The following is a 15,987-nucleotide window of genomic DNA, read 5'->3' on the forward strand; positions in this document are numbered from 1 at the left end:
TTCACCTTCACTCCTTAAGTCTGGCCACTAAATAATCACAGTCTTTATTTTTTTCACATCTGGGAAAATGAATTAAATTTTACTTTTCCAACTCAGTCTGATGGAAGCTGCTCTGCATATCAAAAGAAAGCCTTTCATAATTTTCTTTCTCATTAAAAGTAACAAGTTGCATTCTTCCATATAAATGTTGGAAGCTGCCTCTGTGGTTATGACTGGAATATATAGTCTCTGCAGGAAAGGAGGTTTGAAGAAGTGCTTTAGGTGTTTTTTGTAATAACCCCAATAATATCTTTCAATATAACACAATTTAAACCTATTCAATATTTGCCTGCTTTTTTACTTTTTCTCCAACAAACAGAAAGTTGCTATATTGACAAAGTACAAGATTGCTCCTGTTATAAATCAGTTAAAAAGTTGTTAATGAATTTTTATTTTGGCCTTTACACAAACCTACCATATTCACACCTAAAAATTCAGCTTTTCAAAAAACAAAACCAACTGATTTCAGAGGGACTTTTTAAAATCCACTAACCCTGTGACATGGTAAAAGGGGCTCCTGACTTTGGCATTAATTGATAGTTCCAACCATGATCTTAATTTCAATATGGGTATAAATTAAAAATAAGAACAATGAAAGTAAAGAAGGAGAATATATATTATTTTATCATGGAGTGAAACTATGAACTCAGTTGTCCAAAGGTGGTGTGTCCTGTTGAGACCTGATCCCTGTTAGCCTCACCAAAATGACTGGCAGTCTTTCCAGGTATGACACCATTATGTACCAGAAGAATGAGCCTATTCCAGCAAGTGTTGTAGCCTTATGGTTCAACAGAAACGTACCATGCTGTGGATTTGTACTTGTGGTTGTGTGTATGTTTCAGCAGATGGGATGTTTTGCACTTGTTTGCATTTTGGCACCTGGCCCAGGGCTTCTAGACTATTTCAGTGTGCTAGTGATGCAAGCCTCGGGTGGTTCAGACACACTTTAAAAACTAACTGAGGAGGAGCAGGAAAGGCTTTTTGTGGAGTATGTTGCTTCTGTGTCACTTCACAGTAACAGAGAGAATGCTGAGATTTTTAAGGCATCCAATTTATACCACTGCAACTTTTTTTTTTTTTTTAGGTTTCTCATTAAGTTTGATGCATTTGCTTAAAGAATGGCTTTGGGGTCTTTCTCACATTTAAGTAGCAGCCATGTAGACACATATATGGTATACACTCGTCTGCTCCTCTGAGCTTTAGACCATTCAGTAAGATAAATGCTAAAGCAGAACTGTGGTACATCGGTGAGATTCTCCAAAAAACACCAGAGCATACCAGTGCATAGTGGTGGCTGTAGATTTACAGCACCTGTTAACCATCAGACAGTCAGTCATGATGATTTGATGATGATGATGTAATTTACACCTCTCATATTGAAAGAAGGTATAGAAAGTAGGAAACAGAAAGTCTCTGATCTTGGACAGGAAATGTTTCCAAAATGTCTTTACACTTAGCCCGTGGCAACGAGCACACTTTATCCAGCCAGATCTCATGTGAGTTTAAGAGAATTCTATAGACCAAGTTCTGTTAGAGTCATAAGTTACTTAAGGCATCGTTAAAATCCAAACATCTAAATCTCACATCTCACTTGCTAACTTATTTTCATTCAAGGACAAAATTTCACACTGGTTCCCAAATGGATAGCAATTCATTCATAACTCATTTACACGCACGTACAGAATTAAACAAACTTCAGTGCTAGGATATTTTTGCAGCTGTGCCAGTCAGTTTTACAGCATCTAGCCCTTAGATCAAACTGACATGGATGCTCAACTGAATCAGGAATTGAAGCCATGAATAACAAACACTCTCTTTGGTGCATTCAAATATAATCTTTTGTTTAGGATTCGCTCCCTTCACACAGCAGCCCTGGCATTATGGGATCAATTTGTTTGTTTGTTTGTTTTTTTCTCTAACTACATAGTGGGAATGAAAAATTCTAAATTCAACAGGCAAAATGGAAAAACAAAAAACAAAACAAAAACAAAAGAGTTAAATACACACGTTTGAAAAGAAAACTTGGTTGGCAAACATATCAGTGCTACTGCCTCCATTTGCAGACAGCTATTTATAATAAGAATATTGAAAGTAAGAGCGTTGACAAAAATGTAACTACATGCAGTGTTACAAAGAACAAAAAGGTGGGGGAGTTGAGGCTGTGACCCTCTGTTTATTAATTACAGTGGATTCAGAGCAGCAGACAGATGGAATTTTATTATTTTTAAGTGCGAATGTGGTATTTACTTGTTATTCGCTCAAGTGTTTTAGTGCAGTGTTTGTGTCAATCTTTGGATAAGTGAAAAGCAGAAGGAGTCTCTCCTTTCGGGCTGAAACTCCTCTGAGGCAAAGCATTGATTAAAGACAGAGTCGTTTATGTTGGTGGAGGAGAGAGATGGTTATCAGGAAACTAAATGGTTTCTATCCAAGACCTGATGCTATCTCAGAGACCTGAGACGTCATTTAGAGGAATACAGGTTTTTAGTGCTTACTTTAACAGACTTCTGTCACTCTGTGTCAAATAAGGTACTCGTGCAATTGCAGCTCCAATCTGATTTCACTCTGCACACTGCGTGAAAAGTTTACCACATGGCAGCAAGTCACAGTAAAGAGTTTGCTACAACAGTGAGGATTTGGAAGTGTGTCGTTCTTCTTTTTACTCTAAAACGATCCGTATAAAAAATAAAGAGAACATTTTTGTTTGATAGTAATATATGATGAATGCTACCCTTAGTTGTATTATAGTGTGGTTCCTGTGGCTGTCAAAATAAAAGCCAGCTTGCAGTTTTCCTGTTGAATGCTTATAATGTGATGGAGCTGCAGTAGGAAATATTTAGTTAGAATTACTCTTATCTTAATAGAGCTCTGATACAGCTGGGAAAGTGAACAGTAAACAGCAAGGCTGATACCCACGAGTTAAATTACAAACTAAAATGCTGATTACATGCATGCGTTGTTTCAAATGAATCCCCTGTGAGTGTGAAGGTGATTTGAATCCAGTGAGGGGAATGGCAAGCTACACTGCTACCAAAGAAAATTAGCATACAGAATGTAAATACTTTAAATGGCTGTTACAGAGAAAATTCATCCATCCATCAATTTTCTTAACCGCTCATCCAATTTAATGTTGTTGAGGGGTGGGGGCCATTTGAAGCCTATTCTAGCTGATAGTGTGAGAGGAGGGGCACACCCCGGACATGCCATAAGTCTGTCACAGGGCTAACAGAGAAAGAGAGACAACCGTTCATGCTCACATTCACACCTATGTCCAGTTTTGAATAATCAATTAATCTAGCATGGATGTCTTTGAATGAAGCCAGAATACACAGAGAGATGGCATAAATTCTTTTGGCACATGGTGAGAAAGCACAGAGAGAACATTCAAACGCCACACAGAAGAAGGCCAACTGGCCTATGGATTCAGACCCAAGACATTCTTACTGTGAGGCAACAGCACTAACAACTGCACCACAGTACCACCTTTATTACAGAGAAAATGATGACCATAGATAATCTAACAAATAGGTTTAATGTTTGAAAAATCTTACGATTTATAAGTTTAATATTTCTGTGCAGGTATACAAATGTTTGCAGTGAATAAGTGTTAATAAACATATACATATAAACATCCACTGTTTGATTAAGTAAGAAACAATGTGACAAAGAGAATCTTTTTGGTGAAAGTGGGTTGCACAATGGCTTGCAGAAGTGTAGCAACTGTGGGAATATAAAGCAGCTTAAATAAACATCTGTGACATTTTTTGTGATTTTGTGGTCTACCTGAACTCATGTTGTACTCTACACTTTTAAATATAATATCATAGTAATATAAAAGGATGTCTGACACTAATATGCTAGCAGGTCTAGCACTGACTTGATCAGTTTAAACCAGTGATACAGTCTTCATATTATGATGAACTCTCTCCTGCTGTGAATTGTTTACTTCCATCTGTCATTGGTTGTTCTTTCATTGCTAGCTTTGGTGTTGTTTTCTTCCTCTGTATTTTCTTATGTTTGGGTACATTGATCAAAAAATATCTGATCAAAATCATAGTCCCTTCATGTGTGTGTCTTTGACTTGTTACTGTATCTGCTACTGCTAATATGGCTATCTACAGTGTTTGGTCTGAAGCTCTGAGTAAACAATTTATATTATTTGACTGATATGCAACATTTCCTCTCAGTAAAAGTGGGAAATATCCCCTGTTGGAAAGGGATCAACTGAATGGATTATTTTTTAAGCTGAAAAAAAAAAAAAATTCTGTGTAGCACAGAAGATGACATCTTCTGCTGAAAGCATGAATGCTTTTCTTTTCAAAACTTTGAAGCTAAATTACAGGGCTTTTTTGGGTCTTCGTGTGCTATTTGTTTGATGTCTAACATGAAGTGGAAGTGGCGCTGACTTTGCTTTATTCTGATTGAAGATGACATTTTGCAGTCTCATTTTGCCAAATTCAATCTACTCTGCTTTGATGTCTGAAATTACTAATTTTTGTGCTATGAATGGAAATAATGTTGCCTTATGCAGAGTATCAGACAGCAACAATTTATAATAGAAAGGCACAGGCTACAGATTCATACACTGGAAGAACAATTTATGCTCACTTAGCAATTATTTTAAATCATTACCTTGTCGATGTCATCACTGAAAAAGCAGCCAAACTGTACAGAACATAAACCCTTACATCACTTTTGCAGGAAGTTGAGGTTCACTTTTCCCTCAGAGGCAAAATGCCAAACTTAAGAAGTTCAATGTGTGACCATCTGTAGCTCAAGAAATAGTAAGAACAGATTTAGTATTCATTTGGATATTATTAAAGCATGTCACCTGGAACACTTTGCATTTTAATGACTTCTGATGGCTGAATTAAAATGTGAAAACACTTTTACTAGACTAAATGTCTCATATTAAAAACTGGTTTTGGCTCAAATGGAAATTTTTCAAAGAATGCACAAACTAAGAAACAGTATCGTATTTGAGGTAACCCCCCCCCCCCCCCCCCCCCAAAAAAAAATAAATAAAAATAAAAATAAAAAAAAATAAACAAAAACAAAAAACAGGCTCAAACCTTATTTTGCATCCACAATTGTTCTGGTAAACAAAAAAGGACACTATCAGAAAACTAGGAGCACTATGATAACAAAGACAGACAAAACATGTCTAAGTGACAATTTCACCTGTTAAACCTCTCGTTACCAAAAACATCTAAATATGTAACATCTAAATGTCACTTCTGGTACACAGATCTTGGATAAACTAACTGGATGTAACTGGTTCAGTTTTAATGAAGAAGAAGCTGAGGGAATATGAATTTGCGAATGAATGGCAATCTCTTATGAGCAGTTTCAATGTTGTTAAAAAAAAAAAAAATGGCAAAATCCAATTCAGACCTAATTAGTACAATTAAACATAGTGGTTCTTCTTCTGTTTATTTTTCAAATTAAAAGAAAAACAAGTGTATAAAGAGATGTTCTTATTAATTCAAAGACAAAAACATCCTGCATTCATGAGTAAGTTTAGAATTTCTGTGCTACCTCTAAACACCAGTATCCATCCTGCAATCTTTTGTCATCACTGCCCAACAAGCAGCTCTATGTATATAAGTGTGAGTTACATCAATTATTATGCAGGGTCCAGAAATGACTGAAACACAATTGCAGACTCATCACTCCTATTGAACCTTTTGCAGGGGGCAAGTGCAGGTTTGCCCATACTTGAGTCTGCTTTGAAGGTAAACAACATTAGCAAAAAATGTTTTTAATAATGTCTTTGTTTAAAGTATTTATAGTAGGTTTGTTCAAAAAAAAAAAAAAAAAAAGGTCAATACTCAGATGCTAGAAACTTTCGGTTGTCATAGCAGATAGCTCCACATACTTGAACTGGTAGATGCCCTTGTTGAAGTAACCCCAAAGGCAATGTGTCTCCTTCTGGGGTTGAACCAGGGATCTTTTGCTTCCCCATATGCATAGAACTTAACAGCCCAAACTTGCAAAGCTGCTGTCACTGTTACACATGAGAGTCTCTGCTTGGCGAGTGATACAGTAGCTCTGCTACTTTTTGAAAACGGACGCACTGGCACATGCACACTATGGTTGCGACTCCTATACCCACACCGCCAACTTGTGGCCTGGGATGGTAACTACGGATTTTTCAATGTCTTGTGGTTCCATGTGAACGGCGATTGTTTTTAAAACATTTCTATCTAAATACTTTTTGAAAATGTAAACGGAAAAAATGATACAGTTTCCACTGCATCATTCTCATGTAAACGGGGCTGTAATCTGCGTTAGTGGCTGTTGTTAGCGTTCATACTTGTAATGCATGGTGCATTACATGTTAAATACCTTGGGGTCATGTCCCAGTGTTCTAGATGCCTTAGGTTACAGTTACATAATGTCGTAGGTTATGTCATAGTTTACACTGGAGGTTACATCATAGGGTTTTAGAGGAGTTTGTGGTTATGATGTACCTATGACGTAGATTCAACGCAGAGCTATGAATTTCCTATTAGCCATCTGGTATCATTAAGGTAGCAACTAGTGGCAATGGCTAATAATAAAACGATAATATTAATTATGAGAGCTAGGCACCAAATGGTATCAGTCCTGCCCATATGTAATGTTAATAGACAGTGTTAATTTAACAATAACACAATTATTCTGAAAAGTGTTATGGTTCCCATAAAGTTCCAGCTTGAAGCAGAAAAAAATCTAGCATCAGCCACAGAGAAACAGTGGCAGTCTCCCTTAACAACTTTATTTGATCAGCAGCTAAAAATATGGTGCCAAGTCACCAGAAGCAAAGACAACTTAATTGCGAGACAACTTAAAAATAGTATATTCACTGATGTTACTGTCCAAATTTTTATATATAAAAAATACATTTTTTCATCCCATTTCTTTATCTTATGGTACTTAAAATGGTATTGGGTATCAAATATTTTCCTGGACATTGTAAAAAGATTAAAATTCTAGTGTCATGACAACCCTAATTTATTGGCTGGATCCTTTTGTGGTGTTACTGATTACATGAGCACACCGGATCTAGCTAGATTTATTGTCTCAAATGGAAATAACATTTTTGGATCCTAAACAATCGTGATGCAGAGCCCTGTGATTCAATGAAGTTGTTGCTTTGCCATCCATGCAAATTAGTAGAGCTCCTCTCTCAAATCATATTGTTCCTGCTGCTCTGTGATGACTACAGGTGTTTAATTAACTGAGCAGAACGTGAGTGTGAGAGGCTGCTCACTTATCAAACACGACATCAGTATTGACATTTCTTTGGAACTGGATTACCCTCTAGTCGATTGGATTATAGGTAAGAGTCTTCATCAGCTGCAGATAGAAAATGTATTTCAGTGCACATGCCAATCTGCATTAGATGGAAAAATGGTAAAAGCTAGCTTTACTCATGTCTGTAAGTGCCTTTGCCAACCAAACACAGAAATTAATCTTAGGAGCATTTGCATTATGTGCTCTTTGTGAGAAGTCTTCTGAGCAGGTTTTAATGTATACATCTGTACCCACATTTGTACCTGTGCTCACTCAGCTGTTCCTCTCCTTCCACCTTGGCCTAACCACCACTGTTTGGTGACAGAAAATTACCAAACAGCAGCATAAGAGGGGAAAAACAAACAAATAAACACCCGAACCAAACTCTGTTTGGCCTTGCACAGGTTCTGTGCATGCAAAATAGAGAGATAATTGTGTTAAATAAGCAGTTACTCTACAGTGGCTTGTATAATGTTACCTAACACCCTTGACTAAGCAGTTGTAAAATCACATAATTAATGTGAGGCTGCTAGCTTTAACCCAGCTATCCAAGATAGTGTAGTTTACAAATTCTAAAACCATGGAAAAAAAGATACTCATTATGTGTTGCCATTTTACCCCACAAGTTTATATAGGAATGAAGGTAACATTCCAGCTGACTTCATTAAGTTTCATTTTCCATTTTATCTCTCCTGAAGTGGACCATTAAGCTGGCGCACAAGGGTAACTGATCAGCTAATCTGCCTGTGATTTATGTGGCAGGGAAACTGAGGACTTAACTGAGCCTTGGAACACATTGATTACTGACATGGTTAATTGGCTAACCCTACTGGTACACTGAGACAGGCTTATTGGAAATGTCAAATCAAGTGGCTAATTTGCATTCATGATGTATGGTGTCTATTCCAGCTTCTGCCCAGGCAGCACAAACTGACACACATAGCTGTAAAGAAAGGCCTGGGATACATTTGCAGCTGACCATCTGGCCTTCCAGGACTCTGGCATTGGCAACCTTTCCCCAACCCAGTATCCACATGTCTTTACTGGATGTGCTTAGCTGGTATGTGATGATATGAGCATATGCATAACTCCTGATGTGAGTGAGACTCAGTGCACCTGTGGGGTTCGAGTAAAGCTCCAGCTTTGGAAGCATAATAATTGATAGCGTAGTGCTGACAGAAGGGAAATTATTTGTTTTTCAATACATTGTTCTGGAATATGTATGTATGTTTTAAAGCTCAAAACAGTGGCTGGGACAATATCGCCCCAGAAATACCTACGGTGTAAGCAGATGAAACCAGCATGAAATGGAAAATTTGGGTTTGAGCTGAAGGGGTAAAAGGTGGAAATAAAAGGTGGTATGAATTTCCACTGTTTGAATAAAAGGATACCTTTTGTTTACCGTAGGTCATGCTAAGGAATATGTTTGCGGAATACTCTTCATGCACAACTGTAAAAAAAAAGAACAGCCTTCTTAGAAATGACAACACTTACAGGGATTTAGAATTGAACTGGATTAGAACATAGTATGAAAAATCTGATCCAAGTGCACAACGTGTTTAAAAACAAGACAGAGAAAAGAAAACCCTTTACTTAGAGGTTATATCACCCCCCCAAACCTTAATTAAAAGATTTTCTTCACCAAAGCAACAGATGAACGTGTGTGTTGCTCTTACTCATTAATGTTATTAACATGTTCTGTAAATGACACTCATTGGTAATTCAAGAACCCTGGTATGCTGAACAGAATAAGCTTGAGTCATGCAGTACAACTGTAGGAGTCCAAGCTACTCAGGACAAGGTCTGGCAGTGAATCATTAAGAGCATGAATTAGCATCTGTATAGGTCTGCCATTCAAAAGCTTTCTCACAGTAACTGGATAAAATACATGCACATTTAATATGCAAAGAAATTATATTTCATATCTTCAGCCTTGAAACTGCTCCCGTTTCAATAAAGTGGCAAATGCTGTAGACTGCAGGGCCATTTGTAAGGTACTGAATACTCCAAATACATGTTATCCAGTTATCCACGGAATGTGAACAAACCTATAACTGCCAAAATGTGGGTAATTTGAAAAAATGTGTTCATATAACAGCAGTATTTTCACAGTGTGTTCACTGTTTCATTACATAGTTTTTCATCTTGAAGAGAAACGTTTCTGTGTGGAAGAAATATGAACCTCACAAAGAGAGCTGATGTGCTTTATACAATAGTCTATTTTTGCACATCTGGATGCAAATGTAAATTACTGTATTAATTCATTCATTCTGCATGCTCTTAACTATCAGGACTCATTTTCTTCTCTTTGATGTGGACATACCATGTATATTTCTAGGTTTATATTTAATTTGTATGGCTTAAAGCTAAAAAAAATTCTCCTTGAAATAAAGGCCAGTATTTAGTCAGTTCTGAAACATGCTGGTTAATGCTGTCTTTTTAAGGTCCCCGACTCACTTGATGGCTTTCTGGAAATTATCTCTCACTGGACTTCAGCTGGCTCCAGAGCATCTACAGAAAGCATTTTACTCAAAGACTGAACTGCTCATTTTAACCAAAAATGTTTTCTGTGACTGCATCTGCTCTAATATTGTGTGGCCAACTGCACATTGTCCAAAGTGGTTCAGCTGCCCCACTTAGACTTAACACTAAGAAACAAATCTCACTTTTCTAGCTTGTGAAGAAGTTTTACAAACAAGAAACCTCCATGGATTAAAAATTGATAATAGCAGGAGCAAAGAGCGAGCTTGTTTGCATTCGGAGATTTCTTATCAGTGGTTGCAGGGGATTTATTTATTGTAATGTTGCAGCATTTTGTTTTTTTGAAAAGTGATTCATGGAAGCTATGGAAAATAGCAGTCTGTAGCCTGAAATGGTCAATATGTTACCACACATACATGATATATAAAAAACTGTAACAACAAAGTGATGAAAAACTTCAACTAAAGCCATTAAAATTTCAGCAGGTAGTATGAAAAGACTGCTTTAACAATCTCACCTTCACTCTCACATTGTCAGGATTGCACAACAAAATTCCCAGCTGATTTAAAATTCAGTACCTATTAGAACATTTTACAATTTATTCACAGTGAAATCTCCCCACCCACCATGTACAATTGGTTCATACATCTCACAATCTTACACCTTAACTGCCTTCTCTAATCCTCTTATGTTTCTGCTTTCTGTTGTGCTCTCATTTCTTCCTCACACAGCTCTGTCAGAGGTTGTACATACCAGCAGAGACTGCTTGGTGGCCGGAGACTCGTGTTCGAGTGATGAGGCTTGTAGTCCACGTCTTCGTACTTTGCGTCAGTGTGTGGCGGGCAATGGCAGCATGAAACTGGGCCCCGGTGCCAGGAGCCAGTGTGCCAATGCAGTGTCTGCTCTGCTGTCCAGTCCTTTACATGGCTGCCAATGTAAACGAGGAATGAAGAAGGAAAAGAACTGTCTAAGCATCTACTGGAGCCTGCAGCAGTCTGTCATACATGGTCTGTAGTTATGCATATATATTTTAAAAGCTGCATATCAGAATGATTTTTTTTTTCAAATATACAGGAGTTATGTGACAGCAGTTCTCAATATATTTTAACCAAAACCATATGTTTCTAGTTATGTGTATCAGTTTTAGTGTTTAAACTGCTGGTTTTCTCATTTCGATGGAATACAGTGAGAGTAGACTGTAACAAACATTTGCCTGTTGTCAGATAACATTTTTATACACTTCCTATGTGGAGCGTGGCGGGGGGGGGCTGGCCTTTGCTTGATCTCACAAATTCATCTGTAACTTATGGATAAAATGGCAGTGAGAGCAGTTAGCCTATAGATTATCACTCATGCATGGCAGCCATTGTTACTCGTTTTTTTCTGTATTTCTTCAGTGTTCTTTCTGCTTTTGCCTCCTGACTTGCACGTCGCTGTTTTTCAATTGTGTACCATTGTCAGGCAGAGCGTGTCTCCCAGGAGATGGTGATCAGGAGTCACGACCAATGACAATAAACACTGTCAGCATTGCTCTGATATAGATGACAGTGTTGAAAGATTCTTAAAAAAAAAAAAAGGCAACCTATGAGTAAAGTCTATTAATAAATACAAAAGAATGCACAGAATACAGAACAGATTGGGAACATTATTACCTGTGGCTGGGGTGCGGTAGCAGGAATATATATGAGGCCAGTTGGGGCAATGTCAGATGCCTGACCAATACTGTTTGTATGGTGCATATGCAGATACAGATTTACATAATAAAATATCCAATATTGATACATCAGCCAATATTCTGCACATCCCGTCGAGACCCCGTGTCCTCATACAGACATTACATTTGGCTTTTCTGCACTTTGTACCTCATTCTGCTCAATAAAGTGTTTTATTCTTTGGGTTTAGGTTAAACTGGATAAATGTATGGCAAGTTACACTGAAATAAAGGGAAAATGATGGGATGTTTATTAACTTTCAAGCAAGGTTTTCACAAACTAATTTACAACTTACTACAAAGACACTGCATGACTTCTCACCACCGTCTGCTGTGATGTGATACTATCGTATCACATGGGCATTGGTACAGCAAACAATTAAGTTGAAAGTGCCCTGCTGGGTAAGCTATGTGATGAGATAAATTCTAAATTATGTGTAATTCATCTACATTATGTTCAGTAAAAAACAAACAACCAGCAAAAGATGGAACTAAGTGGCAGTGGCGCAGTGGGTAGGCGTTCGCCTTGCAGCCGGAGGGTTACCGGTTCGAACCCCTGCTCTGCGTTGTGTCCTTGGGCAAGACACTTAAACCACATTGCCTAATGGTAGTGCCAGTCTCTGGCTGTATGACCGTAGATGCTCGTCTCTGGATGAGTGATCTGGAACAATCATTTTGTTTTGTGCCTTGTGCACACAATGACAATGAGTTGAATCTAACATCTAAAAAAAACCCAGACATATTGGACAGCATAGAACCCGATACTTATTTATCTGTGAAAGGCCAATAGTGGCAGATATTTCAGTTGGACTATTTATCAAACAACAGTAGAAAATCAAAGCAGGAGCAATAGGCTGAGGAGGATGACAGAGAGAGGAGCACTCTCCTACTCAAGGGTTGGTTACAGTTTCCTCACAGCCCTCCAGAGGATACTCAGCTACTGCTAAGGGATTGACACTTTCCATGCATCCATCCATCCTCTTCCATTTATCCTTTTCAGGGTCACGCGTGACACTTTACATAGATATCATAAATTTATAAATAGTGTGAACCGTGCTTAATAACATCCTAAATAATCAATACAGAATCAATGATTCTGGAGGAGTTGTTAACAATATCAATTATGTCCATATTTCATAGAAAAGGCTACAGGAAGTATGTCACAGAAAATTCAACTGCGACCAGAGGCAGTAAGCAAGCGTATGCAAGAGAACTGGAATGCTGGGAAGTCCACATGCTCGCAATACATGGTGTATAATAAAGTACATAATTTATGTTATTTCATAGATTTTATTATACCTACCCTCATTCTTTTTCCTAAAAACAAAAGCACGAGTGTTTAAAAATACCACAATGCTGCTATAAATGTAGACATGAAATATATTTTAGGTTGAGGAATGTTTAGATTATACATAGTCGTAGATACAGAAACATAAATGCCAACATTGGCAACTGGGTTGAAAATAACACAATAACCCTGACAAATGAATAATAAACAGAGGGAATGTGTAGATAAATTGTGATTGAGTCAACTGGAGCCTCAGTGACTAAATAAAAATGACTGCATTGTCATTATTTATGTTTCTTGAGGTTTAGATGAGCTGCAGTGCCCAGTGAAGCCTTTATTTCTAACTACATATTGTTTTTTTCCAGGACTCAACCTGGTGGAGAGTTATCCCTATGAGACAGTGCAGAGGGATTATAACTATGTTCGCTTGGCCTCTATTTCTGCTGGTAAGTTCACTAACCTTCATTAACTTTTCACCATATTCTAAACCCCTTTACCCTTTGAAGATGTTTGTGTTCTAGCAAGTATACTACATTACTCCAAAGCTTTTTTGTTGTAAACATACCCAATACAAACACCATTCACCTCCCAGACTCAGCTGAAACAGCATAATCCATCCAAGTCATTGCATACTAATGGAGGTATTTGTTATACTACTGTATTAAAATAATTGACTATTCCAAATCTTGTATTGTTTCCTATATTTTCATTCCCCTTTTACAACACAGTTATACAAAATTAATTAAGCCCAAACTCTGAAAAGAACATAATAGCCTGGGGACATTAAAAAAGAAAATATAATACTAAATGACAACAACTGGAACTACATATGTCCTTGTTGAATGAAGTAAAGTTTTGTCTAAATTCAGGTCAGTGTTTTGATAGTGACGTGGTCATCATTAAATAAGTAATACAGAAAATAATCAAGAGCCAAAGCCGTATTTTGGCTATACACAGACTGGGACTGGAACCAACAGACTAAGACCAAAATATATCTGGTATCAAATATGATGAACACAAGCAGCAAATATTTATGCCAAAGACTGGAACCAAATACACTGCCAAAAGCATTCACGCACCCATCCAAATCATTGAATTCGGGAGTTCCAATCACATCCATGCCCAAAGGTGTATAAAACACACTGTTTCTACAAACATTTGTGGAAAAAAAGAAGTGGAAGCAATTGGGAACAACAGCAACTTAGCCATGAAGTGGTAGGCCATGAAAAATCACAGAGCAGGATCAGTAGATGCTGAGGTGCATAGTGCACAGAGGTCGCCAACTTTCTGCAGAGTCAATCACTACAGAGCTCCAAACTTCATGTGGCCTTCAGATTACCTGAAGAACAGTGCGTAGAGAGATTCATAGAATGGGTTTCCATGGACATGCAGCTGCATCCAAGTCTTACATCACCAAGCTCAATGCAAAGCATTGGATGCAGTGCTGTAAAGCCTGCTGCCACTGGACTCCAGAACAGTGGAGTTCTCTGGAGTGATGAATCACGCTTCTCCATCTGGCAATGCGATGGATGATTCTGGGTTTGGCATTTTCCGGGAGAATGGCACTTATCTGACTGCATTATGCCAAGTGTAAGGTTTGGTAGAGGGGGGATTATGGTGTGGTGTTGCTTTTCAGGAGTTGGGCTCGGTCTCTTAGTTCCAGCAAAGTAACTCTTAACGTTACAGTATACCAAGACATTTTAGACAATTTCATACTCCTAACTTTGTGGGAACAGTTTGGGACGGCCCCTTCCTGTTCCAACATGACTGCGCACCAGTGAACAAAGCAAGGTCCATAAAGACATTGATGAGTGAGTTTGGTGTGGAAGAACTTGACTGGCCTGTACAGAGTCCTGACCTCAACCTGATAGAACACCTATGGATGATTTAGAGTGCAGACTGTGAGCCAGGCCTTCTCACCCAACAGCAGTGTCTGATCTCACAAATGCTCTTCTAGTAGAATGGTCAAAAATTCCCATAAATACTCCTAAACTTTGTGAAAAACCTTCCCAGAAGAGTAGACACTATTACAGCTGAAAAGGATGTTCTGACATCATATTAAACCCTATGGATTAAGGATGAAATGTTACTGTGAAGGCAGATGAGCAAATACATTTGGCAATATATTGTATTTAGTATGTTTGCATAAAAAAAAACAGACAGTTATCAAAATCAACTACCTGGTTATCTTCTTCCAATTTGGTCAGATAACCTGCCAGCTTTTAAAAACTATAATCAAAATTATGACTCATCCCTGAACTGTACAGCTCAGAGAGGTCAGCTAGCTTGCACATTTCCCAGGCAGCATGAATACAAATGGTTCATTCACAAGTTACCACAAAGGAACAAGGTCCACTGTCACTTGATACATGACCATTCATAAGCACTGCTGCTTGTTTTGGTGGCAAATCTACACATATAACACCACCGATCTGATGTGAAAGATAACTGAATATGAAATGATTTAATATATTTTGTGAATTAAATTTAAAATACTATTTCCTAAGCTGTGTCCTACTAGCTGCATTAGTAAGTGATGTGATAAACAATTAAAAGACAAAGAAGGGATTAGTCTGTGACAAAAAAATTACTACAGTGGCCAAAATAATCAGTGACTCATAAGCCAGAAGAGAAGAGAAGAGAGCTTACTTAAGAAACATTTAAACTCCATTAAATGAAAAGCTGACTTTCAGTAACAGTAAGCTGTTACAGCAAGTTTGTGCACCTGCACTGTTTGACATTGGACATGTGACTGAAGACTAAGTTATGAAATAACAAATGGAAGAAGAGCTAAAGTAACACAATAGTTACACATATTTTACAGATGAGAGGACAAAACATCAGGTGGTTAAAAGTCTTGTAATGGAAGATTTCAACATAGCTTGCTAATCTTTAATAAATAGGCTGTAAAATGTTATTAGCTTTTGCTAATATTCAAATAAAGTAAAAAAAAAAATTAAAGAAACACATTGAAAGCACATCAGTGGGAGGAAAAAACATGCTGGATATCTATACTGATATGGACTGTTAGGAATGAAAGCATGCCACATGGAATGGAAATTAAAACTATCAACCTACACCCTGAAAATCAAAGTGAAAAAATGATGCAGCAGGCCAGTCCATTTTGCCATAATTTCATTGCAGCAACTCAAAATGGTACTCTGTAGTTTGTATGGCCCCCACATGCTTGCAT

General features: G+C 37.7%; 1 protein-coding gene across 1 annotated transcript in view; it reads left to right on the forward strand.

The window, feature by feature from the left end:
* Positions 1 to 15,987, forward strand: part of gfra4b (GDNF family receptor alpha 4b) — a 60,609-nt gene that overhangs the window by 32,692 nt on the left and 11,930 nt on the right. The window contains exons 3-4 of the mRNA XM_030739348.1: positions 10,527 to 10,802; positions 13,160 to 13,240. Coding sequence (XP_030595208.1) covers positions 10,527 to 10,802; positions 13,160 to 13,240 — 357 coding nt within the window. The remainder of the gene's footprint in view (positions 1 to 10,526; positions 10,803 to 13,159; positions 13,241 to 15,987) is intronic.

This window comes from Archocentrus centrarchus, chromosome 10 (assembly GCF_007364275.1).
Source record: "Archocentrus centrarchus isolate MPI-CPG fArcCen1 chromosome 10, fArcCen1, whole genome shotgun sequence".
Classification (NCBI taxonomy): Eukaryota; Metazoa; Chordata; class Actinopteri; order Cichliformes; family Cichlidae; genus Archocentrus; species Archocentrus centrarchus.